The sequence below is a fragment of the Oncorhynchus nerka genome, linkage group LG22, assembly GCF_034236695.1.
Source record: "Oncorhynchus nerka isolate Pitt River linkage group LG22, Oner_Uvic_2.0, whole genome shotgun sequence".
NCBI lineage: Eukaryota > Metazoa > Chordata > Actinopteri > Salmoniformes > Salmonidae > Oncorhynchus > Oncorhynchus nerka.
Window position 1 is genome coordinate 6,416,774 of NC_088417.1, and position 17,500 is coordinate 6,434,273.

A 17,500-nucleotide genomic window follows, 5' to 3' on the forward strand; every position below is an offset into this window, starting at 1 on the left:
TCATATTGTTCCAGACCTGCCTGAACTCTATCATATTGTTCCAGACCTACCTGAACTCTATCATATTGTCCCAGACCTACCTGAACTATATCATAGTGTCCCAGACCTGCCTGAACTCTATCATATTGTTCCAGACCTACCTGAACTCTATCATATTGTTCCAGACCTGCCTGAACTATATCATATTGTTCCAGACCTACCTGAACTCTATCATATTGTTCCAGACCTACCTGAACTCTATCATATTGTTCCAGACCTACCTGAACTCTATCATATTGTTCCAGACCTACCTGAACTCTATCATATTGTTCCAGACCTGCCTGAACTCTATCATATTGTTCCAGACCTGCCTGAACTCTATCATATTGTCCCCGACCTGCCTGAACTCTATCATATTGTTCCAGACCTGCCTGAACTCTATCATATTGTCCCCGACCTACCTGAACTCTATCATATTGTTCCAGACCTACCTGAACTCTATCATATTGTTCCAGACCTACCTGAACTCCATCATATTGTTCCAGACCTACCTGAACTCTATCATATTGTTCCAGACCTACCTGAACTCTATCATATTGTTCCAGACCTACCTGAACTCTATCATATTGTTCCAGACCTACCTGAACTCTATCATATTGTTCCAGACCTACCTGAACTATATCATAGTGTTCCAGACCTACCTGAACTATATCATAGTGTTCCAGACCTACCTGAACTATATCATAGTGTTCCAGACCTACCTGAACTATATCATAGTGTTCCAGACCTACCTGAACTATATCATATTGTTCCAGACCTACCTGAACTATATCATAGTGTTCCAGACCTACCTGAACTATATCATAGTGTTCCAGACCTACCTGAACTATATCATAGTGTTCCAGACCTACCTGAACTATATCATAGTGTTTCAGACCTACCTGAACTATATCATAGTGTCCCAGACCTGCCTGAACTCTATCACATTGTCCCAGACCTACCTGAACTATATCATAGTGTTTCAGACCTACCTGAACTATATCATAGTGTCCCAGACCTGCCTGAACTCTATCACATTGTCCCAGACCTGCCTGAACTCCATCATACTGTGGTTGTGTTTGTGTGGTTGTGTGTGTTTGTGTGTGTGGTTGTGTGTGTGTGTGTGTGTGTATGTGTGTGTGTGTGTGGTTGTGTGTGAGATAGTGTGAGTGTGGTTCATCAGCAAGTAATTGGGAGAGGGGAAAGGGAGAATGGAGAGGTGGAGAGGGAGAATGGAGAGGTGGAGAGAGAGAATGGAGAGGGAGAATGGAGAGGTGGAGAGGGAGAATGGAGAGGTGGAGAGGGAGATTGGAGAGGTGGAGAGAGAGAATGGAGAGGGAGAATGGAGAGGTGGAGAGGGAGAATGGAGAGGTGGAGAGGGAGAATGGAGAGGTGGAGAGGGAGAATGGAGAGGTGGAGAGGGAGAATGGAGAGGGAGAATGGAGAGGTGGAGAGAGAGAATGGAGAGGTGGAGAGGGAGAATGGAGAGGTGGAGAGGGAGAATGGAGAGGTGGAGAGGGAGAATGGAGAGGGAGAATGGAGAGGTGGAGAGGGAGAATGGAGAGGTGGAGAGGGAGAATGGAGAGGTGGAGAGGGAGAATGGAGAGGTGGAACGGGAGAATGGAGAGGTGGAGAGGGAGAATGGAGAGGTGGAGAGAGAGAATGGAGAGGTGGAGAGGGAGAATGGAGAGCTGGAGAGGGAGAATGGAGAGGTGGAACGGGAGAATAAGGAAGCAGGTGTCAAAGGGTCAAAGTATTTTCCTCTTTGGATGTCAGACTCAGGGAGAGGGCTTGGCTGAGAATGGAGATGGGGTGAGAGAGAGAATAGGGAGTGATAATAGAGAAGGGGAATAGAGATGGAGAATAGAGATGGAGAATAGAGAGGGAGAATAGAGATGGAGAATAGAGAGGGGGAATAGAGATGGAGAATAGAGAGGGGGAATAGAGATGGGGGAATAGAGATGGGGAATAGAGAGGGGGAATAGAGAGGGGGAATAGAGAGGGGGAATAGAGATGGGGAATAGAGAGGGGAATAGAGATGGGGGAATAGAGATGGGGAATAGTAGAGAGGGGGAATAGAGAGCAGGAATAGAGAGGGGGAATAGAGATGGAGAATAGAGATGGGGGAATAGAGATGGAGAATAGAGATGGGGAATAGAGAGGGGGAATAGAGAGCAGGAATAGAGATGGGGAATAGAGAGGGGAATAGAGATGGAGAATAGAGATGGGGGAATAGAGATGGGGAATAGAGATGGGGAATAGAGAGGGGGAATAGAGATATAGAATAGAGAGGGGGAATAGAGATGGGGAATAGAGAGGAGGAATAGAGATATTGAATAGAGATGGGGAATAGAGATGGGGAATAGAGAGGGGGAATAGAGACATAGAATAGAGAGGGGGAATAGAGATATAGAATAGAGAGGGGGAATAGAGAGGGGGAATAGAGATGGAGAATAGAGAGCGGGAATAGAGAGGGGGAATAGAGCTGGAGAATAGAGAGCGGGAATAGAGATATAGAATAGAGAGGGGGAATAGAGAGGGGGAATAGAGATATAGAATAGAGAGGGGGAATAGAGATATAGAATAGAGAGGGGGAATAGAGATCCGGAATAGAGAGGGGGAATAGAGATGGAGAATAGCGAGGGTTTGGCTGAATGGCAGCATTAGAGCAGGAGTTGGGGGGTCATGAATTAAATTCTATTACTGAACAGCTGTTTTGAGTTTCTCCACACGTCTTCCTCTCCTCCTCCCTTTCTCCTCTCCTCCTCCCTTTCCCCACAAATCCAGGGAGATGAAAAATGTGTTCAGAGGGGAACCAGTAAAATAAAAAAGGTTGCCCAGTCCACAACCCTTACTGCTGCTCTAGCATTAGGCAGGAATGCGATAACGTCAGCATTGGGCCCCGTTCAGAGGGACTTAAAACAAGGAAGTCCTGTCTGTGTTTGGGTGTCTTTTCACACGCTGGAAAGTTAATTCAAAAGTTTCACAAAGCGGGAAAGGTTTTTACGTTCTGTAAAGCCAAAGGAATTTAAGCTCCTTTCTTCCTTAGTTTCAACTTCCATGAGAAATGGTTTAATAGAATCTTCAAATAGGTGAGGACATAACCCTTTCACCACGTAGTTACAACATTAAACTCCTTATCCCCAAGCAGGAATGGAATATTTAAGTGATTTAAGGTACAGATCAGATGAATGGTCTGTTATTCCTCGTGGTGTGTTATTCCTCGTGGTGTGTTATTCCTCCTTTAGTGTTATTCCTCGTGGTGTGTTATTCCTCGTGGTGTGTTATTCCTCCTTTAGTGTTATTCCTCGTGGTGTGTTATTCCTCGTGGTGTGTTATTCCTCGTGGTGTGTAATTCCTCGTGGTGTGTTATTCCTCGTGGTGTGTTATTCCTCGTGGTGTGTTATTCCTCGTGGTGTGTTATTCCTCGTGGTGTGTTATTCCTCCTTTAGTGTTATTCCTCGTGGTGTGTTATTCCTCGTGGTGTGTTATTCCTCCTTTAGTGTTATTCCTCGTGGTGTGTTATTCCTCGTGGTGTGTAATTCCTCGTGGTGTGTTATTCCTCCTTTAGTGTTATTCCTCGTGGTGTGTTATTCCTCGTGGTGTGTCATTCCTCCTTTAGTGTTATTCCTCGTGGTGTGTTATTCCTCGTGGTGTGTTATTCCTCGTGGTGTGTTATTCCTCGTGGTGTGTTATTCCTCGTGGTGTGTCATTCCTCGTGGTGTGTTATTCCTCCTTTAGTGTTATTCCTCGTGGTGTGTTATTCCTCGTGGTGTGTTATTCCTCCTTTAGTGTTATTCCTCGTGGTGTGTTATTCCTCGTGGTGTGTTATTCCTCCTTTAGTGTTATTCCTCGTGGTGTGTTATTCCTCGTGGTGTGTAATTCCTTCGCTGTGTGTAATTCCTAGTGGTGTGTTATTCCTCATGGTGTGTAATTCCTTGCTGTGTGTAATTCCTCGTGGTGTGTTTTTCCTCGTGGTGTGTAATTCCTCGTGGTCTGTTATTTCTCGTGGTCTGTTATTCCTCGTGGTCTGTTATTCCTCATGTTGTGTTATTCCTCATGGTGTGTTATTCCTCATGGCCTGTTATTCCTCGTGGTGTGGTATTCCTTGTGGTGTGTTATTCCTCGTGATCTGTTATTCCTCGTGGTCTGTTATTCCTCGTGGTGTGTTATTCCTCGTGGTGTGTTATTCCTTGTGGTGTGTTATTCCTCGTGATCTGTTATTCCTCGTGGTCTGTTATTCCTCGTGGTGTGTTATTCCTCGTGGTCTGTTATTCCTCGTGGTCTGTTATTTCTCGTGGTCTGTTATTCCTCGTGGTCTGTTATTCCTTGTGGTCTGTTATTCCTCGTGGTGTGTTATTCCTCATGGCCTGTTATTCCTCGTGGTCTGTTATTCCTCATGGTGTGTTATTCCTCATGGCCTGTTATTCCTCGTGGTCTGTTATTCCTCGTGGTGTGTTATTTCTTGTGGTGTGTTATTCCTCGTGGTGTGTTATTCCTCGTTGTGTGTTATTTATTGTGGTGTGTTATTCCTCGTTGTGTGTTATTTATTGTGGTGTGTTATTCCTCGTTGTGTGTTATTTCTTGTGGTGTGTTATTCCTCGTGGTGTGTTATTCCTCGTGGTGTGTTATTTCTTGTGGTGTGTTATTCCTCGTGGTGTGTTATTCCTCGTTGTGTGTTATTTATTGTGGTGTGTTATTCCTCGTGGTGTGTTATTCCTCGTGGTGTGTTATTTCTTGTGGTGTGTTATTCCTCGTGGTGTGTTATTCCTCGTTGTGTGTTATTTATTGTGGTGTGTTGTTCCTGGTGGTCTGTTATTCCTGGTGGTCTGTTATTCCTCGTGGTGTGTCATTCCTCGTGGTGTGTTATTCCTCGTGGTGTGTTAATTTTGAGTTCTCTTGATTACTTTTTACTTTGTTATTTTTGTGTTACTTTTGCTTTTGTCCAGTGGTAACACTTTCTTATAGTCTGTATGATAACACATTATAACTGCATTTAAAGACGTTATGAAGGACATTATAAAGCATTATTACACATACGTCATAAAAGTATATATGTAGGGCAGTAAGCAGTGAGCCTGCCTTGCTCTGGCCCGTAGAACCAGGACTCCTTCACATTTAGTCCTCTCTGAAGTGGAGGAGAGAGGAGAGGGAGGAGAGGAACGGGGTAGTGGAACACTCCTATAAATGGAAAACTAATAACAGATTTTCGAGAGAGAGAGAGAGAGTTCGAAAGAGAAAAAGAGAGAGAGAGAGTTAGAAAGAAAAGGAGAGAGAGAGAGTTAGAAAGAGAGAAAGAGTTCGAAAGAGAGAAAGAGAGAGAGAGTTAGAAAGAAAAGGAGAGAGAGAGACCGTTAGAAAGTGTGTGTTCGACTAGGCGAGAGAGCAGGAGAGAGAGAGAGTTCTCGGCTGTGCAGTGTTCTGACCCTAGCCCCGGGGCTGTGCTGGTGTGTGGCGTAGTCGTAATCAGAGGTCATAATTTCATTGGCGGTTAGCATCAGGTTCAATTTTTCTAGTAGGTTGCATTTAGCAGAACGTCTGGATTGTGTTACTGAGGGGCGGCTGAATCAGAGAGAGCTGCAGAATCCCTCTCCAAGAGTCAGAGCACACACACACACACACACACACACACACACACAGACGCATGCACACACACACACATACACAGACGCATGCACACACACACAGACGCATGCACGGACACACACACATACACACACGGACAGACACCAATGTGCCAACAGACACGCGCTGTCCATTAACACCGTGGATGTCTTTATTCTCCCTACATTTATCTTCTTCTCTCCCCTCCTCTTCTCTCTCCTCTTCTCCCCTCTTCTTCTCTCCACTCCTCTTCTCTCCCCTCTCTATTCTCTCCCCTCCTATTCTCTCCCCTCCTCTTCTCTCTCCTCTTCTCTCCCCTCCTCTTCTCTCCCCTCCTCTTCTCTCCCCTATTCTTCTCTCCACTCCTCTTCTCTCCCCTCTCTATTCTCTCCCCTCCTATTCTCTCCCCTCCTTTTCTCTCCACTCCTCTTCTCTCTCTTCTTCTCTCCCCTCCTCTTCTCTCCCCTCCTCTTCTTTCTCCTCTTATTCTCTCCCCTCCTCTTCTCTCCCCTCCCTTTCTCTCTCCTCTTCTCTCTCCTCTTCTTCTCTCCCCTCCTCTTCTCTCCCCTCCTCTTCTATTCCCTCCTCTTCTTCTCTCCTCTTCTTCTCTACCCTCCTCTTCTGTCTCCTCTTCTTCTCTCCCCTCCTCTTCTCTCCCCTCCTCTTCTCTCCACTCCTCTTCTCTCCACTCCTCTTCTCACCCCTCTCTATTCTCTCCCCTCCTCATCTCTCCACTATCTATTCTCTCCCCTCCTGTCTTCTAGAATGTGACTTGAGACAACTTTCTGATAAAATAAGGTTTGCATTGAATTAATATACACTGCTCAAAAAATTAAGGGAACACTAAAATAACACATCCTAGATCTGAATGAATGAAATATGCTTATTAAATACTTTTTTCTTTACATAGTTGAATGTGCTGACAACAAAATCACACAAAAATTATCAATGGAAATCAAATGTATTAACCCATGGAGGTCTGGATTTGGAGACACACTCAAAATTAAAGTGGAAATCCACACTACAGGCTGATTCAACTTTGATGTAATGTCCTTAAAACAAGTCAAAATGAGGCTCAGTAGTGTGTGTGGCCTCCACGTGCCTGTATGACCTCCCTACAAAGCCTGGGCATGCTCCTGATGAGGTGGCGGATGGTCTCCTGAGGGATCTCCTCCCAGACCTGGACTAAAGCATCCGCCAACTCCTGGACAGTCTGTGGTGCAACGTGGCGTTGGTGGATGGAGCGAGACATGATGTCCCAGATGTGCTCAATTGGATTCAGGTCTGGGGAACGGGCGGGCCAGTCCATAGCATCAATGCCTTCCTCTTGCAGGAACTGCTGACACACTCCAGCCACATGAGGTCTAGCATTGTCTTGCATTAGGAGGAACCCAGGGCCAACCGCACCAGCATATGGTCTCACAAGGGGTCTGAGGATCTCATCTCGGTACCTAATGGCAGTCTTGCTACCTCTGGCGAGCACATGGAGGGCTGTGCGGCCCCCCAAAGAAATGCCGACACCTCACCATGACTGACCCGCCGCCAAACCGGTCATGCTGGAGGATGTTGCAGGCAGCAGAACGTTCTCCACGGTGTCTCCAGACACATCTGTCACATGTGCTCAGTGTGAACCTGCTTTCATCTGTGAAGAGCACAGGGCGCCAGTGGCGAATTTGCCAATCTTGGTGTTCTCTGGCAAATGCCAAACGTCCTGCACGGTGTTGGGCTGTAAGCACAACCCCCACCTGTGGACGTCGGGCCCTCATACCTCGCTCATGGAGTCTGTTTCTGACCGTTTGAGCAGACACATGCACATTTGTGCCTGCTGGAGGTCATTTTGCAGGGCTCTGGCAGTGCTCCTCCTGCTCCTCCTTGCACAAAGGCGGAGGTAGCGGTCCTGCTGCTGGGTTGTTGCCCTTCTACAGCCTCCTCCACGTCTCCTGATGTACTGGCCTGTCTCCTGGTAGCGCCTCCATGCTCTGGACACTACGCTGACAGACACAGCAAACCTTCTTGCCACAGCTCGCATTGATGTGCCATCCTGGATGAGCTGCACTACCTGAGCCACTTGTGTGGGTTGTAGACTCCGTCTCATGCTACCACTAGAGTGAAAGCACCGCCAGCATTCAAAAGTGACCAAAACATCAGCCAGGAAGCATAGGAACTGAGAAGTGGTCTGTGGTCACCACCTGCAGAACCACTCCTTTATTGGGGGTGTCTTGCTAATTGCCTATAATTTCCACCTTGGAAATTGGGTTGGATTAGGGGATCAGTCTGCTCCCATCATGTGGTCAATCAATGAATGATCTGATGAGGGGTTGGATTAGGGGATCAGTCTGCTCCCAACACGTGGTCAATCAATTAATCATCTGATGAGGGGTTGGATTAGGGGATCAGTCTGCTCCCAACACGTGGTCAATCAATTAATCATCTGATGAGGGGTTGGATTAGGGGATCAGGGTGTGATGATGGAGCGAGAGCGATTGATTGAGTGAGGGAGGGAGGGAGGGAGGGAGGGAGGGAGAGAGAGAGAGAGAGAGAGAGAGAGAGAGAGAGAGAGAAGGAGGAAGGGAGGTAGGAGAGAGAGAGAGAGAGAGATGGAGAGAGAGAAATTTCAATTAGAGTGAGTTCCTCAGTAAATGAAAACTTGTCATGTGTTTTGAAATATAACTTGAGAGAAAATGCTATTTTGCTCTCTCAAAATTATAAGGTAAAATGTGTACTTAGAACTGCTTTGAAGATAATGATGTGGATTATTTTGAAATGTTCATGTGAATGTGATATTATGCATCTATATTTACTCCACGTATCTCCTCTCTGTGTTTTAGGAGTGTGACCAGGTTCACATCGATGACGTCTCATCTGATGACAACGGTCAGGATCTGAGGTAGATTCAGTTCTAAACCAATCACAATGTTCTAAAGTACAGTTCTAAACCAATCACAATGTTCTAAAGTACAGTTCTAAACCAATCACAATGTTCTAAAGTACAGTTCTAAACCAATCACAATGTTCTAAAGTACAGTTCTAAACCAATCACATGTTCTAAAGTACAGTTCTAAACCAATCACAATGTTCTAAAGTACAGTTCTAAACCAATCACAATGATCTAAAGTACAGTTCTAAACCAATCACATGTTCTAAAGTACAGTTCTAAACCAATCACAATGTTCTAAAGTACAGTTCTAAACCAATCACAATGTTCTAAAGTACAGTTCTAAACCAATCACAATGATCTAAAGTACAGTTCTAAACCAATCACAATGATCTAAAGTACAGTTCTAAACCAATCACAATGTTCTAAAGTACAGTTCTAAACCAATCACAATGTTCTAAAGTACAGTTCTAAACCAATCACAATGTTTTAAAGTACAGTTCAAAACCAATCACAATGATCTGTTCCTGGGATCTCCCTGTTTGTCCTAGCGTCAGCAGTGGTGTAGTTTGAGCTAATATTTTCTCTCCCTCTCTCTCTCTCTCTGTCTCTCTCTCTCTCTCTCTCTCTCTCTCTCTCTCTCTCTCTCTCTCTCTCTCTCTCTCTCTCTCTCTCTCTCTCTCTCTCTCTCTCTCTCTCTCTCTCTCTCTCTCTCTCCTCTCTCTCTCTCTCTCTCTCTCTCTCTCTCTCTCTCTCTCTCTCTCTCTCTCCCCCTCTCTCTCTCTCTCTTTCTCGTTGTCTCTTGCTCTCTGTGCCCATGAAGTACATATAACTTTGGTTCGGATGGGTTCCACGCGGCAGCGACCAGTGCCAACCTGTGCCTGGCCACGGGCGTGAGAGGAGGAGTGGACTGGATGAGAAAACTGGCCTTCCGCTACAGACGAGTAAAAGAAATCTACACCACCTACAAAAATAACGTTGGAGGTAATCCCCAATAACACACTGCTCTGCCTCGCTCTGAACACACACACCACCTCTGTCTCGCTCTGAACACACACACACACACCGCCTCGGCCTCGTTCTGAACACACACACGCCACCTCTGCCTCGCTCTGAACACACACACACACACCACCTCTGTCTCGCTCTGAACACACACACACAGACACCACCTCTGTCTCGCTCTGAACACACACACGCCACCTCTGCCTCGCTCTGAACACACACACACACACCACCTCTGTCTCGCTCTGAACACACACACACCACCTCTGCCTCGCTCTGAACACACACAGACACCACCTCTGCCTCGCTCTGAACACACACTCCACTTCTGTCTCGCTCTGAACACACACTCCACTTCTGCCTCGCTCTGAACACACACTCCACTTCTGTCTCGCTCTGAACACACACAGACACCACCTCTGCCTCGCTCTGAACACACACTCCACTTCTGTCTCGCTCTGAACACACACTCCACTTCTGCCTCGCTCTGAACACACACTCCACTTCTGTCTCGCTCTGAACGCACACACACCACCTCTGCCTCACTCTGAACACACACACACGCCACCTCTGCCTCGCTCTGAACACACACACACACACCACCTCTGCCTCGCTCTAAACACACACACACACGCCACCTCTGCCTCGCTCTGAACACACACACACACGCCACCTCTGCCTCGCTCTGAACACACACACACACGCCACCTCTGCCTCACTCTGAACACACACACACACACCACCTCTGCCTCGCTCTGAACACACACACACACGCCACCTCTGCCTCACTCTGAACACACACACCACCTCTGCTTCGCTCTGAACACACACACACACGCCACCTCTGCCTCGCTCTGAACACACACACACGCCACCTCTGCCTCGCTCTGAACACACACACACACACCACCTCTGCCTCGCTCTGAACACACACACACGCCACCTCTGCCTCGCTCTGAACACACACACACACACCACCTCTGCCTCGCTGAGACTCAAGGTATTTAGAGGTGGCTCCAACCTAAACATTGTTTCTTGGCGTGTCTCCTCTCAGGTCTGCTGGGCCCAGCCAAACGAGAAGCCTGGTTACAATTGAGAGCAGAAATTGAAGCTTTGACTGACTCCTGGTTAACACTGGCACTGAAAGCACTCACATTAATCCACTCAAGGTAGGACCCACACACACACTCACATTAATCCACTCAAGGTAGGACCCACACACCACACACATTAATCCACTCAAGGTAGGACACACATACACACACACACACACTCACATTAATCCACTCAAGGTAGGACCCACACACACACACCCACACACTCACATTAATCCACTCAAGGTAGGACCCACACACCACACACACACACACTCACATTAATGCACTCAAGGTAGGACCCACACACTCACATTAATCCACTCAAGGTAGGACCCACACACTCACACACACACACACACACACACACACACACACACACACACACACACACACACACACACACACACTCGCATTAATCCACTCAAGGTAGGACCCACACACACACACACACACATTAATCCACTCAAGGTAGGACCCACACACACACACACACACACCACACACACTCACATTAATCCACTCAAGGTAGGACCCACACACACACACACACACACACTCACATTAATCCACTCAAGGTAGGACCCACACACACACACACACACACACACAGACACACACACAGACACACACTCACCCCCCCCCCCACACACACACACACACACACACACACACACACACACACACACACACACACACACACACACACACACACACACACACACACACTCACATGAATCCACTCAAGGTAGGACCCACACCCAGCAGTCCCCGCCACCAGCATGTGGTGGAAATTAGACAACTGTATATTCACCAACAAAAGAAAACACAAGGATTATTGTATCCATATCCCAAATGATACCCTATCCTCTACATATTGCGCTCCTTTTGACCAGTTGGCCCTACAGTATGTAGGGAATAGGGTGCCCTTTGAGGCGCAGCCTTTAGTGTTTGGTGGTATAGGCTTCATCTGTCCCTTTAGAAAGATAGCATGGTAAAACCCTTTTAAAAAATACTCCAACTCCAATCCATTTGTCCCTTTAGAAAGATAGCATGGTAAAACCCTTTTAAAAAAGACTCCAACTCCAATCCATTTGTCCCTTTAGAAAGATAGCATGGTAAAACCCTTTTAAAAAGACTCCAACTCCAATCCATTTGTCCCTTTAGAAAGATAGCATGGTAAAACCCTTTAAAAAAAGACTCCAACTCCAATCCATTTGTCCCGCTAGACTGCTGTTCCTGTGTTGATTTTGTCCTCCCACGCAGTTCTGTAGACAGATTGTTGTCATCCTCTCTCTCTCTTCTCTTAATCATCCCTCTATCATCTCTCTTCTCATCCCTCTTCTCATCCCTCTTCTCATCTCTCTTCTCATCCCTCTTCTCATCTCTCTTCTCATCCCTCTTCTCATCCCTCTTCTCATCCCTCTTCTCATCCCTCTTCTCATCCCTCTTCTCATCCCTCTTCTCATCCCTCTTCTCATCTCTCTTCTCATCTCTCTTCTCATCCCTCTTCTCATCTCTCTTCTCATCTCTCTTCTCATCCCTCTTCTCATACGTCTTCTCATACGTCTTCTCATACGTCTTCTCGTCCCTCTTCTCATACGTCTTCTCATACCTCTTCTCATCCCTCTTCTCATCCCTCTTTTCATCTCTCTTCTCATCCCTCTTCTCATACGTCTTCTCATCCCTCTTCTCCCTCTCTTCTCTCCTCTCATCCTTCTCTTCTCGTCCTCCTCTGTGTTGCAGGTCAAACTGTGTGAATATCCTGGTGACCACCACCCAGCTCATACCTGCCCTGGCTAAAGTCCTGCTGTACGGACTGGGGATAGTGTTTCCAATTGACAATATTTATAGTGCTACCAAAATAGGTAAATAAGTTATCCTCTCTGTTTTCAATGTCTACCTGTATGTTTGTCTCTCTATTACCCTGTTTGTATTGACATGTTGTCTGTCTACCTGTCTATGTCTGTCCGTCCGTCCGTCCGTCTGTCTGTCCGTCCGTCCGTCTGTCTGTCTGTCCGTCCGTCTGTCTGTCTGTCTGTCTGGTCCTGTAGTGGGTTACAGGACTCATCAGGATGCTCATCCTAATGAATATATGTGTAAACGTGGCATGTGATTGGTCCGTGACGTTGAGGAGGCCGGGGGATTGGTCTGTGCTGTAGAGGGGGCCGGACGCTGGAGAGAGTTAATGTCTTTCTCTGAAGGAAGAACTTTAATCAAACAGAATCATTTTCCTGCTACAGGGCCTCGCTCTCTCTCTTATTCTATCACTCCATTTCTCTATCTATCTATCTATCTATCTATCTATCTATCTATCTATCTATCTATCTATCTATCTCTCTCTCTCTCTCTCTCTCTGTCTCTCTCTTATTCTCTCACTCCATCTCTCTCTCTCTCTCTCTCTCTCTCTCTCTCTCTCTCTCTCTGTCTCTCTCTCCCTTTCTCTCTCTCACTCTCTGTCTCTCTCTCCCTTTCTCTCTCTCACTCTCTATCCTCTCTTTTCTCTCTCTCTCTCTCTCTCTCTCTCTCTCTCTCTCTTTCTCTCTCATCATCTCTCTCACTCCATCTCTCTATCCTCTCTCTTTCTTTCTCTCTCTCTCTCTCTCTCTCTCATCCTCTCTCTCTCACTCCATCTCTCTATCCTCTCTCTTTCTCTCCCTCTCTATCTCTCTCAATTCAATTCAAGGGTCTTTATTGGCATGGGAAATGTGTTAACATTGCCAAAGCAAGTGAGGTAGATAATATACAAAAGTGAAATAAACAATGCAAATGAACAGTAAACGTTACACATACAGAAGTTTCAAAACAACATCTCTCTCTCTCTCCCTCCCTCACATTCTCTGTCTTTCTTTCTCTCTCTCAGGCCCTGCATATGAAACCACTTCATCACATTTATGTCATTCCACATTCAATGCACTTCCTCCTTCCTCCCTCCTTTTCCTCCCTCCTTCCTCCCTCCTTTTCCTCCCTCCTTCCTCCCTCCTTTTCCTCCCTCCTTCCTGCCTCCTTCCTCCCTCCTTTTCCTCCCTCCTTCCTCCTTTTCCTCCCTCCTTCCTCCCTCCTTTTCCTCCCTCCTTCCTCCCTCCTTTTCCTCCCTCCTTCCTGCCTCCTTCCTCCCTCCTTTTCCTCCCTCCTTCCTCCCTCCTTCCTCCCTCCTTTTCCTCCCTCCTTCCTCCCTCCTTCCTCCCTCCTTTTCCTCCCTCCTTCCTCCCTCCTTCCTCCCACTTTTCCTCCCTCCTTCCTCCCTCCTTTTCCTCCCTCCTTCCTCCCTCCTTTTCCACCCTCCTTCCTCCCTCCTTCCCCCTCCTATTCCTCCCTCCTTCCTCCCTCCTTTTCCTCCCTCCTTCCTCCCTTCTTTTCCTCCCTCCTTCCTCCCTCCTTTTCCTCCCTCCTTCCTGCCTCCTCCCTCCCTCTTTCCTGCCTCCTTCAGTGTTTCACATGCAAAATAAACATGAACCTTTACTTCATCCCTGCACTCTTAGAAAAAAGGGTTCCAAAAGGGTTCCAAAGGGTTCCAAACGGGTTCCAAAATGGTTCAAAAGGGTTCTAAAAGGGTTCCAAAGGGTTCCAAAAGGGTTCCAAAAGGGTTCTTCGGCTGTCTGCGTAGGATAACCCTTCTTAGCTCCAGGGAGAACCCTTTTTGGTTCCACATAGAACCGTTTTGGGTACTTCAAAGGGTTCTCCTATAGGGACAGCTGAAGAACCATTTTAGGTTCTAGTTTCTCTCTCTCTCTCTCTCTTTCTCTCTCATCCTCTCTCTCTCACTCCATCTCTCTATCCTCTCTCTTTCTCTCCCTCTCTATCTCTCTCAATTCAATTCAAGGGTCTTTATTGGCATGGGAAATGTGTTAACATTGCCAAAGCAAGTGAGGTAGATAATATACAAAAGTGAAATAAACAATGCAAATGAACAGTAAACGTTACACATACAGAAGTTTCAAAACAACATCTCTCTCTCTCCCTCCCTCACATTCTCTGTCTTTCTTTCTCTCTCTCAGGCCCTGCATATGAAACCACTTCATCACATTTATGTCATTCCACATTCAATGCACTTCCTCCTTCCTCCCTCCTTTTCCTCCCTCCTTCCTCCCTCCTTTTCCTCCCTCCTTCCTCCCTCCTTTTCCTCCCTCCTTCCTGCCTCCTTCCTCCCTCCTTTTCCTCCCTCCTTTTCCTCCCTCCTTCCTCCCTCCTTTTCCTCCCTCCTTCCTCCCTCCTTTTCCTCCCTCCTTCCTGCCTCCTTCCTCCCTCCTTTTCCTCCCTCCTTCCTCCCTCCTTCCTCCCTCCTTTTCCTCCCTCCTTTTCCTCCCTCCTTCCTCCATTCCTTTTCCTCCCTCCTTCCTCCCTCCCTCCTTCCTCCCTCCTTCCCCCTCCTTTTCCTCCCTCCTTCCTCCCTCCTTCCTCCCTCCTTTTCCTCCCTCCTTCCTCCCTCCTTTTCCTCCCTCCTTCCTCCCTCCTTTTCCACCCTCCTTCCTCCCTCCTTCCCCCTCCTTTTCTTCCCTCCTTCCTCCCTCCTTTTCCTCCCTCCTTCCTCCCTTCTTTTCCTCCCTCCTTCCTCCCTCCTTTTCCTCCCTCCTTCCTGCCTCCTCCCTCCCTCTTTCCTGCCTCCTTCAGTGTTTCACATGCAAAATAAACATGAACCTTTACTTCATCCCTGCACTCTTAGAAAAAAGGGTTCCAAAAGGGTTCCAAAAGGGTTCCAATGGGTTCCAAAAGGGTTCCAAAGGGTTCCAAACGGGTTCCAAACTGGTTCAAAAGGGTTCTAAAAGGGTTCCAAAAGGGTTCCAAAAGGGTTCTTCGGCTGTCTGCGTAGGATAACCCTTCTTAGCTCCAGGGAGAACCCTTTTTGGTTCCACATAGAACCGTTTTGGGTTCTTCAAAGGGTTCTCCTATAGGGACAGCTGAAGAACCATTTTAGGTTCTAGTTTAAAAAAAGGAGCGAAGAGTGTGCACCATTAACAGCCAGAGACTCAGCCAGCCAGCCTGTCAGTCAGTCAGTCAGTCAGTCAGCCATTCAGCCAGTCAGTCAGTCAGCTAACCAGCCAACTAACCAGTCAGCCAACCAGTCAGTCAGCCAACCAGTCAGCCAACCAACCAGTCAGCCAACCAGTCAGCCAACCAACCAGTCAGCCAACCAGTCAGCCAACCAGTCAGTCAGCCAACCAGTCAGCCAACCAACCGGTCGTTCAGTCAGCCAGCCAACCAACCAGTCAGTCAGCCAGTCTGTCAGCCAACCAACCAGTCAGCCAGTCAGTCAGCCAACCAACCGGTCAGCCAGTCAGTCAGCCAACCAACCAGTCAGCCAGTCAGCCAGTCAGCCAGCCAGTCAGTCAGCCAACCAACCAGTCAGCCAGTCAGCCAGTCAACCAACCAGTCAGCCAGTCAGCCAGTCAGTCAACCAACCAGTCAGCCAGTCAGTCAGCCAGTCAGCCAGTCAGCCAGTCAGCCAGCCAGTCAGTCAGCCAACCAGTCAGTCAGCCAGTCAGCCAGTCAACCAACCAGTCAGCCAGTCAGCCAGTCAGTCAGCCAGTCAGCCAGTCAGCCAGCCAGTCAGTCAGCCAACCAACCAACCAGTCAGCCAGTCAGCCAGTCAACCAACCAGTCAGCCAGTCAGCCAGTCAGTCAACCAACCAGTCAGCCAGTCAGCCAGTCAGTCAGTCAGTCAGTCAGTCAACCAACCAGTCAGCCAGTCAGCCAGTCAGCCAGTCAGTCAGTCAGCCAGCCAACGGTTGTGTCTGTAGAGTAGAGTATGCAGAGATGACCGTAACGTGAAGCTGTTTCCACACACTGTAGCATGTGATGCTGATTTAGTTTCTGGGGAGGAGAACGAAACACTTTAATGCGTCTCACATTGTCTTTATCTGCTGAGCTGATCGTATCAAATGCCCTGGCCGGGACTCTACTGTTTACACTGAGTCATACTATGGTGAAGCATCATGTTTTAAAAGGGAGCCTGAAGGCAGTTTACGCACAAACACAGTGTTGTTTCCACATACTTTAGTATCATTGCTCTGTTTTAGGGTAGGGTGTATAGGGCCCTATAGGGTAGGGTGTATAGGGCCCTATAGGGTAGGGTGTATAGGGCCCTATAGGGTAGGGTGTATAGGGCCCTATAGGGTAGGGTGTATAGGGCCCTATAGGGTAGGGTGTATAGGGCCCTATAGGGTAGGGTGTATAGGGCCCTATATGGTAGTGTGTATAGGGCCCTATAGGGTAGGGTGTATAGGGCACTATTCCCTAAATAGCTCTACTTTTCACCATAACCCTATAGGGTAGTGTGTATAGGGCCCTATAGGGTAGGGTGTATAGGGCCCTATAGGGTAGTGTGTATAGGGCCCTATAGGGTAGGGTGTATAGGGCCCTATAGGGTAGGGTGTATAGGGCCCTATAGGGTAGGGTGTATAGTGCCCTATTGGGTAGTGTGTATAGGGCCCTATAGGGTAGTGTGTATAGGGCCCTATAGGGTAGGGTGTATAGGGCACTATTCCCTAAATAGCTCTACTTTTCACCATAGCCCTATAGGGTAGTGTGTATAGGGCCCTATAGGGTAGGGTGTATAGGGCCCTATAGGGTAGGGTGTATAGGGCCCTATAGGGTAGGGTGTATAGGGCCCTATATGGTAGGGTGTATAGGGCCCTATAGGGTAGGGTGTATAGGGCACTATTCCCTAAATAGCTCTACTTTTCACCATAACCCTATAGGGAAGTGTGTATAGGGCCCTATAGGGTAGGGTGTATAGGGCCCTATAGGGTAGTGTGTATAGGGCCCTATAGGGTAGTGTGTATAGGGCCCTATATGGTAGGGTGTATAGGGCCCTATAGGGTAGGGTGTATAGTGCCCTATTGGGTAGTGTGTATAGGGCCCTATAGGGTAGTGTGTATAGGGCCCTATAGGGTAGGGTGTATAG

At 47.6% G+C, this 17,500-nt stretch overlaps 1 protein-coding gene across 4 annotated transcripts in view; it reads left to right on the top strand.

The window, feature by feature from the left end:
• LOC115127598 (eyes absent homolog 1) overlaps positions 1 to 17,500 on the top strand; it is a 160,716-nt gene that overhangs the window by 119,924 nt on the left and 23,292 nt on the right. For all 4 annotated transcript variants that reach the window (XM_065006874.1, XM_065006876.1, XM_065006875.1 and 1 more), the window contains 4 exons: positions 8,451 to 8,509; positions 9,321 to 9,481; positions 10,557 to 10,671; positions 12,343 to 12,464. In XM_065006874.1, coding sequence (XP_064862946.1) covers positions 8,451 to 8,509; positions 9,321 to 9,481; positions 10,557 to 10,671; positions 12,343 to 12,464 — 457 coding nt within the window. The remainder of the gene's footprint in view (positions 1 to 8,450; positions 8,510 to 9,320; positions 9,482 to 10,556; positions 10,672 to 12,342; positions 12,465 to 17,500) is intronic.